The 14,646-nt window shown below is 40.6% G+C and overlaps 1 protein-coding gene across 2 annotated transcripts in view; it reads right to left on the bottom strand.

Annotated features, from left to right (window-relative positions):
• Positions 1–14,646, bottom strand: part of LOC308178273 (uncharacterized protein) — an 81,510-nt gene that overhangs the window by 17,897 nt on the left and 48,967 nt on the right. For both annotated transcript variants that reach the window (XM_080556684.1, XM_080556685.1), the window contains exon 2: positions 1,517–1,584. In XM_080556684.1, coding sequence (XP_080412810.1) covers positions 1,517–1,584 — 68 coding nt within the window. The remainder of the gene's footprint in view (positions 1–1,516; positions 1,585–14,646) is intronic.

Genomic DNA, 14,646 nt, shown 5'->3' with positions numbered 1-14,646 from the left:
GAGTCACTGATAGATCATCGTCTCTTCCATATGCAAGAGGAAGCTGCTGCAGGGAGCTGTACCCCTGGAGAAACATCGACCTGTCAGTTCGGCTTTGGAAAGCCGAGCGCACAATTCTCTTTTTCATCTCAACTTTTCATTTGCTGTATGTAAAAAGCAGCGTTATAAGAACGCAATCGCTGTCCAAGTCAGGGATAATGTTATTTCAGTGCTGCAGGTTAGATACAGTGGTGATAAATAACTGCAGTACAGCACTGCACCAAGCTCCATCCTGCCTTACCTTCAGCTGAGCCCCTCTCCCCATCCAGTTGCCCAACAAAAGTCACAAAAATCAGGGGCTCTGACCATGGGTTAGCTGCAGGGCAGCCCTGCAAGGCACAGCTCATGCAGACCACTTTACCTGTGGGGTTCAGCCACAACTCATCCAAAAAGAGCTGACAGAGACCAGAGGCAGGCTCAAAGGCTCTTTTAGATCCACGCACTTGCACCATCTCTCTGTATCACAACTGGAAGCTGGCCCTAGCAAACCCAAACCACTCCAGATCACCACCAGAAAGTGGCTGTACTTGCTGGAAACCCCAGCTACACCAAGGCCAATCTCAACAGCATCACTGAAATAGAGAAACCTGGAATGCTGAGAACCTACTGCTGGAAAATGTTTTCTTCCTTTCTCTGTGCTTTCCTCTACAGTATTTCAAACAGAGATGCCACTTCTGTTTCACAGCTGAAAGGGTCTGAAGTTCTTCCATGGATAACATCAAAGGTCCAAGGTCTTATATTGCTCCTTTGCAAAATGCCTTTCTCAGCACTGCTCAAGCTCATACAGTGTGGCACCAGTTTGTCAAAGAATTGTACAAAATATTAATCTGTGAGCTGATTCACTTGGACCAAGTTCCTGGAGGAAAGGCAGTGGTTGTGGGAATGCCAGCTGAGTTTGTGTTCAGAAAGCAGCTGTTCTTATGGGGCATCAGACAACCATTGGCTCTTTGTGGTTTCTGGGCCACTACTTCTGTTTCAATTCCTCATACAACTTTACATACTTCTCTTACCTGTTTTGTTTTTAAGCACTCTAGAGCCAAGTATCCATAACATGAAAAAAAATCTCAGCATTGGGATAATTTTCAATTGCATCTTGTTTTATGAGTATTAAATGCAAACAATAATATTTCATTTGAATTCTGGTAATAGATATTAACTTTGGAAAGTTAATTAACAGGGCTTCTTATCAGTGTCTACTTAATTTCTGTTGAGTCAGTCCACTGGTTCACAAGCCTGAGAACTCAGTAATTCACCTCCTCCTTTGGCTAAATCAGGGGATCCTCAAAATAGATGGAACTGTTCCAGTCACCTTAAGTTTATTCTTACTATTCTCTCTCAGTCTACGTTTTATTGGGAAAAATCCTCATTTCCTCAGAGGCAGTATAGAGCTTGCCACCGTGTACATGGCACAGAGATATCTCAGACTCCCTCTCATGTTAAAGTATGCTACAGTAGCTTGGACTTGGCAGGCTCTTACCTTGCAGGGGCAAGCAATTCCTGCTTTCTTCCTCGCTGAGCACACAACTTTGTGCTCTTGGAAACCTACTAAGAATTTTAAAAAAGAATTGCTGACCAGCTGCACTTATTATAACCACAAATTCTGAATTTATTCCACCTAAAGATTCATATTCTGAGACGGAAAGAGTTTCAGCCTTTTCTAGGAAAGCACAAACACATATATCCATAACCAACATGGTGATAAAACTCCGCCACAAATACCTCTCCATTTCTTGTGTTAAATTTCCTTAGTTGGAAGGGGTTTGGTTACAGTCACTGAGGCCATTAGGTGTTATTTTAGATTTACACTTCTAGGGATTCTTCGTGAAGACAGAAGAAAAAATCCCTCTTAATAGTATTGCAGTTTTTTTTTCCCTGTGGTTGTTTTGTTTTTGTTTTTACATTAGCTAATCAATTTTTTACATAACTGATATTTATGCATTTTTCAACCGCCTCTAGTTTTGTGTATCCTGTTATCAATCCTGCACAATCGTGGAGAGATTTCCTCCCCACTGCCACTGCCATCGCCACCTGTCCCCTCCAATTAGTGTCAATTGCAGTGAAAATCTTTGTGGTATTGAAACTATATTAAGACATATGTACATCTGTTTACAAAGATGGATTTTCTTTCCACAGGAAAAGCTGCCATTTCAAAAATCTGTTTTCTTTTGAATTGGAACATAAAATCTGAATTTTTATTTACCTGCAGAATGCTGATAAAATAGATTTGCTACCGCTGGAAATATGTTGTTTCAAAAGTGCTAAAACTTTATAAAACAACATTACTATTATAATATGTGCTTTCAATCTTTACATATTATTTAAAATATGAATAGGGATAAAATCCATGAAATTTGATTCTAGTTATGGCCAATATGAGAAAGACCCTGGCTCTTTGGACAACCATGAAATAACAACTATCTGAACATCTCCAGAGTTTTGTCTTTTGTATTTGTCTTTTGTAAGGAACAGCTGAACCACAGCCAATTGCTTATGAATCTGCTTGATGAGATTTTTCTCATTAATGGGCGGTTTCTTCAACACGAAAAGCTTCAATAACCATTGGGCTAAGAATACCTGGTTTTAATTTCATCTCCTCTGAAATGTTCCTTGGTTTCACAACAGTAGTTAAGCTGCTACACATACATGAAAGCTGAAACAATGGAAATATTTACCTTGACAGGTAAATATTAAGAGAGTCATTTTAGCAATGTATAAAACATTTACATGTGCTTAATGGATTTTTGATGAAATAGTTGCTATAGAATCTAAGGAGTTTCATTTACCAATAGTTTAGAGTCCTCTGCAACATCTATGGATGCACCAAGCACTTGAATACATATGTGTCATGTAGTAAAACCTGTGGCATCTCTCAGTGATTTATTAAATCCTACATAACATCGATGAAATGCTAATAGAAACATTTTGAAATGATCTTCAGGTAACATGTAACTTCATATAACATTCAATTCTACTGATCAGGAATTAATTTGGTTCTTTAAGGTCTAAACTGGCAAGTTACTTGATGGTGATCTGAGGAATACACATCACATTATTTTCAGTTATAAGAAATATTTCATATTTCAATCCTCTAGAGAGCAAAATCACCTAGATATCCTGCACATCAGTTTGTGCATCACCCATTTTCCTAATCACAAATTACTTGCATAAGAAACAGAATGGTCATTAATATTTCAATCACTGTGTGATGCTTTCTGGATTTTCTACAGATTTTTAATATGAAAAATTCAGGTGAATGAATTCCTGTCTGTTGAGATTTATTCTTTCCCTACGAAATTAAAGTAATTAGAGAAAGTGAGAAAACTTTTTTTTAAAAGGGTTAATTGAAGGGCTAGTTACCACCACAATTAATTGCCTAATTAAAATATTATCATGCATCAGACTAAGGAAATCAGTTCATGCCAGCCTACAAAGGTACTTTCATCTTTGATAGATACTCCTGCTGAGAAGAAAGAAGAGGCTGCCACTATTACCAATGTGACATGAGAAGCAAAAATCTCTTTTTAAAAAGAACAGTAGGCATAGGGAAGCCTTGTTCTCAGACACAAATTCCTACCTTTATATCCCCAGTTAATACTTTGGCTGTGCCCATATTCTGTCAATAGTTTTTTCCTTCTACATAAGAAATATATTACTGAAAATAATACCTTACATTGCTTGCTTAAGGGCCCTGCAATGAACCAGTTATTCAGTAATGGGAGCTGTAATCAACAGGCTACTTTAGAAACATTTGCAAACCATGCAAATTCGTATGACAGGGAATCTCTTGGTTTGCTTGCACCAGGGGACACATCCTGCTGAAGTTCCTGGGTTGTGCTCTTTTGTCTGCTAGGAATCAGGACAAGTGCAGGAGGAATTTGGAGTTCAGAATCAGAACTCAAACACTTCTTGCTGTCTTCAAAATTTTCATGCACTAATCAGATTTTAAAAGCTCGTGTTTCAGACAGGAGTGTTTTAAACACTTGTCACTCAACTTAAGCTTCCTATTCAAGTTGAAAAAAACTTCCATTTAAGAAAATGGAGGGAGGACATATATACTATCTTTCTGAAGTTTTTTGCCTATTTTATGGTTAATTTATTCTTTTTATTTATTCTTCTTATTTAAACCAGATCTTAACAATGTACAGAACAAGAAGTGGTCCAGGGCTGGTGAACTAGATCATATCCATATTTACAAGCATATAGCAGAGTAGGAAATTATTGGGATTTTCTACTAAATACTACATACGTCATACAATTAGCTGTTTTTAAGCCCCCTTTTCTTCCCTCCCAAACCTGAGGAAGGTTATAGATGTTGCTATTATTGATGTACTCAGTGAACTTCTTTTCTATCTCCCCAAACCACTTAGAACTCCCGGTAAGTGTTTCAAAGGATACTTGTAAAAAAAAATAGTATTGTTTGTATTACCCAGAAAAAAAAGGTAAGCTGTAAACAAACAAACACCCCACCACATTCAAAGAGTACAAGATGTTCAGACGCAGCCAGTTGCTGAAGTCTCATTACTGAAGGAATCTCAAGCAAAGAAATGACGCCAGTCAGTCATCTTGTACTTAAACGTTAAATATGCTACAGCAGTTGTGGTTCAGATTTGCTCTAGCCCGGCATAAGGATTTTTTATAGGCACCTGCTCTGTTTTACAATTTTATGCAGCCTCCAGTGATTTTCTATGTTGCTAATTAATGCCCATTCTTACAGGTGCTCTGACTGGGGGAGAACAGACCCACCACAGCTTTCTACCTCTTGTTTCTGGATTTTTCTCCCAGAAGTAGCAGGCTAGTTAAACTGCCCAACTCACACTGCTAAAGTCTTGCTCTCAGCAGCTGTGCATCACCACCACAGAGCTCCTGGGCAGGCGCCAAGCTTGATCTGGGGCAGCTCCAGGTGCTGCCTGCAAGCAGCCAGGGTCTTTCCACTCCTGCTGATGTCTGCTCCAAGCAATGCTCACTTTGGTTATTAATTGGGCTTTTCTAAGTTCAGGCCCCTCATCATGGTAAAGTGCTCGCAAATTACAAGACCTCTCTGATCTGAGCTCTTCCACTGAATGATCCGTGATGGCTGAAAATTCAAGAGAAGAGCCAGGTAACAGCAATGCAGGCAGGAGGACACACACAGACCCTGCAACCACAAGAAAACTGCAAAACGTGAAAACAACGGCAACTCAAAGAGGGAGAGAATACCATGCACAAAGGAGAATCCTTCTGCAACTGAATAATGCACTTAAAATCCAGAGGACTTCCTCTTATTATGGATCTCTGGAAATAAGATCTGACAAAATAAAAAAAAAAAAAAAAAAAAGACTTTGCACTGCAGCACAGCAGAGGCATCTGCAGAGGAGCTAGTGCATGAATACTGGGAAACATCCACTGGTCTTGGTCTTCCCATGCAAACAGAGGCATTGCAGCTTGAAAATCTCCACCACAGTGTACCTCAAGCACAGGTCACATCTTTCACATAAAAGATCACCAGTCCTTCAGCACCCAGAATTTCCAATTATCACCTCGCGTTCTGGCACACAGCAATATGACACAAGGAAATGACTGACCCCTCTATTTTGAAGTTACAGAAAATACTTATTCGCAGTGCTGATGACTGCAGGCCTGCTGTGCAAAGTGGTGTAACGTCCATATTATCCTTGCACTAGCCAAGAACTCAACATCTCAGCTGTTACATGAATCTCTGCCAAGTACTTCATCCAATCTCCTATAGCAGTTAATGAATATGCAGCAGCCAAATCTCTTTTCCCTTTGACATTATGAGGCGATAGCAAAGGAAAACAAGGCTTTGCTCTTATCACAATGCTCCTCACAGAAAAAAAATAGAACAAAGCTAGAGATGTCCTTGCATGGGGTTGAAAAGTCCATGAAATTTCATGCATATTACAATTTAGTTTCTACTAAATGAGAAAGAAATGAAAAGATTTCAGTTTCTACTAAACTGGAAATGAAAAATATTCTAGTGTGATGTGTGCAGAGACATGCAGAAGAGGAATGATCTTATGGCGAAGGCACTAGACTGCATCTGCAGAAAGCAAAATTCATTCTCTGCCCGGTGAAATACTACATAAATCATGCCAGGTCTGATCCAGAAACCTTTGAGAATAGAAGGGGTCTGCGTTGCTACCTGGAAAGAATACAGCCTTGGATTTCACTATTCCTCTTCTCCTTGCCCTGGTACAACGCCTTGCATTAGGAGGAAATGAAAGCATTAAAATATTAAAAAATACAGTACAAATAAAATTATGCTCTCTGTTTTTCCGAGTAATTCTAAGTAAATGATGAGATCATTGTCACTTGCTAATTGTTTTTTAAAAATCTAATTACAATGAGCCCTCACTAATTCACATAATGTTCAGGATACCCATTACAAATTACTTGCTAATTTGCAAAATTCAGCAAGGAAACAAACACACACACACACACGAGTAGTTCTTGCTTCATTTAGGCTGTCAACTGTAGTTTATGGTTTCTTCAATTATTTACAGTGTGATAATACGCTGGTTTGTATAACAAGAAGTATCACGTTACATTTCACAAGAATAATGAAATCTCCACATAGGAAATGTTATAAGAAATTTCTACTGATTTCTAATTTCTATTTTAATTTACTCATTTCTAATTTCTACTGTTGATAAGATAAAGAACAGTGTGTGTATCACAGAGTTTGTGGGTGGATATCGTGTAGCTCATCTCCAAATGGGAGCTCTGAGAGCAAATTTCCAAACATCCTTAAGCTGGAGAGAGACCATGGGCCTTCTAGGACAGGCAATATCACTCACACGTGCAAGTATTTGCAAGAAAGGGGCCTGTCTCTGCTTATTTTCCCTACAAGAAAAAAAAAGTAACTAAATGTCAGTAAAAGTTAAGAAATCCAGCGAAGAGGACTTGTGGGTCTTAGTCTGAAGGTCAAATATGCATCTTACTAACACTGAGGATTTTAGGAAATTTTTGTAAGTGGGACATATTTACAGTTTCTCATCTTCCAGAAAACAGACAGCATGAAATCCAACTTGAATCTGGAAAATTTAATCATTAGGAAGTAAGAAAAGCACAGGACCCTGGAGAGTAGCCATTAACTTATCAATCTACTCAGGCTCAGAGGCTGGTGGGATTTTTTTTAACTGCACTATTCTCATAAAAATAAATAAATCTCTAAATATTTTTGGCATGACCCAGCTGAGATCGAGGTTGTTCATACTCAGTGTGCTCAGAAACTTCACTCACCCTGAGAAGTAACTGTACAACTATAGAGGGGGCCACCTGAATGGTGACAGACATCCTCCCCCCATAACACCCCCATCTAAACATCGCTCCCTGCCTACTCAGAGCAAAGCCAAGATAAAGAGACAGATGTTTGGTCTTCAGTTACAGAAATCTGTATCTACTCAGCTGTTCCACAGCTCTCACACATTTCGGTGGAGACATTTCTTTTCCAGCTAAGTCCTTACACCTCTAATCACTTGTTTACCCAGAAGGAAAGAAGAGCAGCATTCTGAAATAGCAAAATAAAACATTTAGACTTTTTTCCCCACTTTTTGTTCTGACAAAAATTATTTCCAAATATTTTAAATAACCCAAATGCTGCATTTTGCAGGAAAAGCAATATCAGCAGCTGACATTTTACCAAGAAGGCTTCTGAAATTACTTTACATTCACCTCCTCTGCTAACATGGTGAGGGCAGTGAAGACGAGAGAGCCAGGCACTTCTGGGCCACTGCAGTGGCAGTACAATGGCACAGAAAGAAAATGTGACCCAACTTTGCTGCTCTTATAAGGGTTAGGACATAAAAACGGAAAACATGCACAACAGCAGAACTGCATTTCATTTGCTTTTCAAGTCCTGATTTGCATTAGGTGTTAACAGTTCGAGGAAGAAGCATAGCAAGTGCTTCACTAACCGCATTTAACCAGTGAGCCCCGGTGTGATGGCTCAGTAAGAAAAGACTTAACTAACAGTTATGGCACAGCAGAACTGTCATTTGCTTCCCTGGAGTAAGAACAGACAGCTTCAGATCCATAATATTGGAATAAAAATAATAGACCAGACAGAAACACAGTTACAGCTGATTTACTGGCAGAAATGGTGCAATAACAACAGGACTTGTTTGATTCTTCTATTTTGTTATTTCAGTGCAGTCAGTCCAAGATACAGACAGTTATTTTGGAAAGAGTGGTTGAATTTTGACTCATGTCAGTAAAAAATTATGTTAGTTGAATCTGAATATCAAATTTGGGAAGAAAGAAAAAAAAAAACACACACACCCTACAATTTGCCCCAGAACAGTAAGGGAAAACCCTATGAAACTGCAGTGGTTCGGTTCTGTCTCGACACGAGTGCCAGAGGACTGTGCTGAACTGGAAGGAGTCAGCAGACCAGCAGCCCCCAGGAGAAGCACGGAAATACAGATTCATAGCAGAGCATCAAATCGAATGAATGAGTCTCCGGATGGACAACAGCAGATCTGTCAAGTCAAATGTAGTTTGTGCACAGCCAAGAGCTGTTCCTGAAGGCTAGCACCGTATCTTCCTGTTTGAGCTTCCTCCCTCACCAGTGACCCTCCTCCGGTCCCAGTGCCTGCCTTGGGACAAGGAGCAAACCCACACTCAGTGTCCTTATCTGCCGGTGGGTGACAAATGAGCAAACAAATAAAGCAGAAGAGCCAGGAAGAGCTGATCAGATTGGGATAGAGCAGCAGTGCCCAGACCCTGAATCGAACCACTTGTAAATTACAAGAAAAGCTCATTCTGTTTCATTCTCAGCCAGAGCATTGGATTTTGTAGCTTTGGCAACAGGGCAGGGAGCAGCAGTGCTCAGCAGCACCTCATGCAGAAGGTTCGCTGGAAAGAGAAAAAAGTTTGTCTCGCTCCAGCTGGCTTTTCATTCTACTGCTCTTTCCTGATAAGGTTTATTCATTTCTACCTGTTCCAGACAGCAACTGAAACAGCAGCCGATGGTTTGTGGTCGAGGTGTGGTCCTCTGTCCACACACAAAGGAGGGCAGGCTGCTGGGCCACTCTGCTGATGCTACACCCACGGGCACAAGGCAAAGGCACACGCCTGCCCACGAGTCTCTTTCCTACGGCTGCTTTCTTCTGTGAAAGTAATGGCAGCTACCAAATTGAAAGGCAGAGGTTAGCAGAGGCTGATTAAATATCCATTTAAAGAAGAGAGGGCAAAGGGTTCATCCTTAAGTACCTTTCATATGATTTCTGTCCTCATTTCTTTCGATACTGCCATTTTCTTTTGAAGAAAATGCTTCATACAAGATTAAATAACTTACAGAACAGCCACGTTAAGGGCAAACTTAATGCACAGAAGTTTGGAGTACTCATAAGGTAACTGTGCTTTGTAGAGTACTGAGTACAAGACGTTTCTACCTACAAGCCCTGATGCACCTACATCCTTTACTTACCACAGCAATTTCACCACTGAAGTACCTCCCTCCCTCCCCTTAATATAGACCCTAATCTGCCAATTATTTATCATCACAGATACCCAAGACAAAACTATTCCTATCTCCAAGGGCTAAATGAGACATACCAAAATTCAGATGCTCAGTACTTGCTCAAAACAAGGCCCAGAGGCATACACTAGCAGAGGGGCAGGAACCTCATGGCCTCTGGTGGCACCTGCACAACGAACTAGGGCCAGCACCCGGAGAACAGAGCAAGCACGTCCAGAGGGCTTCCTCCACAAGGGGGCTCTTCCATGATCTATCTTTCCCTTTGTGTTTTTTGTTTTTAATGCTTTTGTTGTTTGTTCTTCGTGTTCTTTCGTGTTTTTTTTTTTTTCCTCCCTGGTTTCACATACCTACACCCCCCGCATCTTTTGTAAAGCTGAGTAAAAGCAACGCTCACTTTCAGGAAACTTCTTTTATTTTCAGGCCCCTCACTGTTGCATGTTTGCAGCACGCTTCATGTTCTTTTTTCTCTCATATAAATCTTTCAGAAACAGCAGAAGACTGGTGAGTGTGTGACAAATATTACTCCCTGGTCCTTTTGTTCTTTGTGGATTTATTTTTTTTTTATCACTTATTTCATTTTGCTGCAAACAGCACCTTTGTACCCTGGACAAATTCAATAACCATGACTCAATCTACAACCCATACCGAGCTGTCTTCTGTTTCATCTTGCCTATTAAAACCAGCACATGGCGTTTGATGAGTGGAGAGGGGCCTGATCCCAACTGGGGGAGCTCTAACCAAGAGCAGGGCGCAGGAGGCCGATGAAAGAGCCGCTGTGTCACTTGGAGCTGCGCGCGTCACTCTGTGCACCTTTCAGCCCAAGCCCTTTCTTTGTCACTTTTGCAACCTCTGGTCCCTGAGAAGCCGCTTTTTGTGATTATGCGTCCCCTTTTAATTTTCCTTTCATCAGGTGGGAAAGGATGACTCTTCCTGCCTGGTGCTTTCACAGTCCGCTGCCCCCAGCTCGGCTTGTGTCACCTGCCTAAGTGACAGGAGTGATATTTCACGGCGGCACAGGTCCTGCTTCATGCATTAAATATCAGCGGTGGTGTGGCAACAGGAGAGGGGACAGAAGCACTGCAGGTTTTATACCCAAAGGCATCATCCTTTTAACAACAGTCAACCTGAGGGCTCTTGTTTTCACACAGGTGATTAATTCTGCTGGATTCAGTCCTGCAACTATATATATTTTTTATTTTTTTTTTTTTGAGGTCCAGAACAATTCCAGGCCCACATTGTACAGGCACTAGAGAAGGGCTCTCTCTGCACACCTGTGGAGGTGCCTGTAGGCAATTATGCCACACACGCTCCTTCTTACTAAATATCCCCATCTTTCTCCAAAAGCAACTATTTGCAGACACACACGTGTTGCACTTTACCATTTTTAACCCCACGGTTAACGGGACGTAGGGTGCAGCAGCCCAGATCCCCCACATTCACGGCCACCCACCGTGAGCCAGCCCCGAGCTGCAGCAGCACTTACCCAGTCCTGCACCTCAGCTCTCAGACTGATGCCAACATGGCTAATTTAAATCGTTAGTCAGCCTTCCTGTTTAAACAGCACAAATTAGTGTTCAGTATTTACAATGACTAACCACGCACTTACGGGGAAAAAATAGCTGTTATTTCACTTCTTGTGCGATGATAATAGAGCAAGTCTAAACTTCACATCAGTTCCATCTGCAAATAACACCTTTTACATTTTAAAAGCCCACGGAGGATTTAAACATGAAAACATGTGGCGTTCTAGCACCGCTGAGAAGCCAAAAGCATACTGTCGAAGGAAGCTGTGGTTAAATGAACATCGGCATTTTCTGTAATAATAGCCTCACTAAAAAGTTTCCATCTAAAGGACAGACATAATACGGTAGCAAAGAAACACGGGATGGGGTCTGGTGTTTGGAGTTCAGCCAGCCAGGGAGACCCAAGGAACACCTTCAAAACCTGAACCAGAAGCAGGTAACACTCACTTCATTATAACCTCCCATATCAATTCTTCTCCTTAGGAAGAGGTTTTCATTGCCACAAATAAGAGTTAGATGGGTTCAGAAGTATTTGAGTGCTAACTCCTAATTGCACCTTTGACTTTCAGTGGCCATATAAATGGTTCATTCTGCCTTGGACTTTCGTGTGCCCATAGGGGTGCAGAGACTTTCTGCTGGCCATAGTTACACGGCATTTGGCCACGCCATTGACAAATGATGGTTCCAGTGAGAGGAGAGGCCAGAACTGTTGATGGCACATGGTTGTCAGCAGAGAAAATCCAGCAGTTTATAACTCCCAATGCCTTTGCTCAGACAAAATGTAAGGCAATGGCAGCCTGACTGCTAGAAGAGAGCACTGTGCTGTGCCAGCCCCTCTGAAGTCATGTAACTTGGGATATTCAACGTGTCTCTGAGCCCCATGTCGGCTACCATTACGTTTAGGCAAGCAACTTTTAACATTTGTCCATACAGAGTATCCGTTACCTCTAGTGTGTTTCGCGGGTTTACAATGCTTGTTTTAAACGAAAAATAATAGTGTAGATAACATTTGAAGTAGCTTTTCAAGCATAACACTAATGAAAGGATAAAGGATAAAAAGATCAGTTTTTTGGTTTTTTTGTTTTAAAAAAAGTCTGCTAGCTAGGATTTTTCTTTAGGTAAGCCTATGAAATATTCAGATAGAACAGGCTTCTCTTTTAAATTATAAATACAGTCTAGAAATCCAGGAAAGGCTTTGTCCTCTACAGGCCTAACAAGTAATTGTTATGGTACCCTATACATTACAGCAGTATTCCACCACAGAGCAATCAAATACTACTTGATCCTCTGATAATTACTCTTTTTACTTGTTAATGCATAAGATTTCACAGTAGACTATGGTTAAAGCTGCAGCTGGAGCATTTCTAGAGTTCTGCAACAACTGTCTTTTCAAGTGTCAGAAAACATACAATTTACTCATCTAATTTTTAAGAGCGAGTCCAAGAACTGCTGTAGCATGTAAAGAAGAGAACAAAGACAAAGGCGCAGCTAACAAGACAACAAGTGAAACAAGAAAACAGGCTATATTAGTAGGAAAGGGAAGGTCAAAGAAAGTCAATCTAATACTCAACAGGAAAGAATGTCTCGGTAAACGATGCTGAGCATACCGAAGTGTTTACTCCCTCCCTCTTCTGCTCAGTCCTCACTAAAGAGGTTAATTGTGATCAGATGGCTAACAAGATTGATGCTGGCTCAGATGCCGAGTGTACAAACTAAGACAAAAATCATAAGAGACTGGAAAATACTCAGCTAGGTTGGAGGGTCTTACATTTGATAGCCATAAAAATTTTAAAAAGGCGTGTTAAGGGAACTGGTTGTACAATTTGGGGAGCAGAAGTTCAGGATAGGTGAGACTCCTAGGAAACAAGTAAGGGAGGATCCAGGGATTTACATATTATTCAGTATGCAGAGAAATACTGAAATAAATAGCCTGTAAGAAAGCAGAAGATGACACTGAAGATAAGTAATATCCAACAAGGATTTGTGAAGAACAAATATGTGAAACAAATGTAATTTCCCCTTCTCCAACATTTTTTTAATGTTGTTTTACTTGATATTTTATAAGTAACCTTGGGAAATGTGGTCCAGTTATACTTACTGTAGCCTGGACAAGACAACACACTACAAACAACATACAGTTGAACTGGGAGGATGCACTGAGAAGCTCTTCAACAGATGCTGCTATTCAGGGCTTCTGTTGCAAATAGATACCTTGGAGCAAGAAACACTTCCCAACAGATTCCTTGTCAGCAGTCAAGCACTCAGGAACACCTCATTAACTATAAATGCACTTTCAAATTAATTGGCTGTCTTATTTCAGTTGTTTGGCTTCTCTCAAGACTTGCGTTTATGTCTTCATTTGTGAGTTTATTAGCACATGCTGAGGAGGTACAAGGAGATCTCTTGGTACAAAAGGTTCTCGTTCACACAAGATAATGCTCCTCACCTTCAAAAATAAAAAAATAAAAAAAAATCCTGCAGCATTTTAAAGTCACGTGTGTCATCTGTTTTGATGTAGATTTCCTAATTGCAGTCACTAGGGAGCGTGGAGCGGGCAATGAAAGTCAGAATGCTACCACTGAGGGTTGCCACACAGACACCCCTCCAAAATAAACTCATCTGATACCATTTCAACATGATCTCTGGGGCTGAGTGCCCTTGATTCCCAACAAATTTAGTATCAGTTTAGGGCATTCAGCAGCTCCCAGACCTGACGGTATGTGACTCACGGGATTCAGTGAACGAGTCTTCCAGTTCAGCAGCCGCATTAATACTTTGCAGGTAGTTCACCACCACGGCACAAAGTGTATCATCCTATTTGAAACAACAGAGTACGTAAAAAATGAGACAAAACATGCTATGACTTGATGTGGTTGCTTGTGTTTTATAAAATACGTCCACCTGGAGGCCTGTGCTCACAGCCAAGCTGCCACGTTGGCTTACCTGTCTGGAGGATGCAGAGCTGCTTCCAGCACCCACATCTTCCTCCGTAAGCACGTACTGCACGAGAAGGCAGCTCTGTATCCTCAAACCCCTCATTTAAAGGGATGTTTTAAGAGAGCTTTGTTGTTTTTTCTTTTAATCCAGCTTCTTAGATGGAATAGCATTTTCTTCATTAGGATAATTAATTGAATAGAGATTAAAAGAAATTTGGAATATTTATACTTTGTTTTCCCTGCAATATAATTTGGTATACAAGCACATAACTCAGCCACCCTCTAGATTCATGGTAGAAAGTTTTTCTATTCCCTACACAATATTTTACAGCTCTTAATACATTTTCTATTGTTATACCGGTACTTAATATTTTTCCCCTCAGTTAGAAGGAAAACAATAACTCAGGGTGCCTTTTCATCACTTCAGCGTGGCTTCTTGGGTGCTAAATGCACTCAATTCTTTCAGTCTGTCCTTGCAAATTATTGCCCTAACCAGCTTCTTCTAGATTGATGCAATTGTTGTTCTTGAACTTTTAAAAGACAAATTTTCTCTGTCCTCAAGTCTCAGACTCCTTCTCTTTTTCACAGATTCTCATGTAAAACATCTCAGAAACAGAGCGAACTGAACTTTCAGGTTTCATTATAACACCTCACAAAATAGGAACAGGTT

Source organism: Anser brachyrhynchus, assembly GCF_964034855.1.
Source record: "Anser brachyrhynchus genome assembly, chromosome: 15".
Classification (NCBI taxonomy): domain Eukaryota; kingdom Metazoa; phylum Chordata; class Aves; order Anseriformes; family Anatidae; genus Anser; species Anser brachyrhynchus.
Note: the sequence above shows the minus strand (reverse complement) of the source record. Positions and strands in the feature narration are given on the sequence as shown.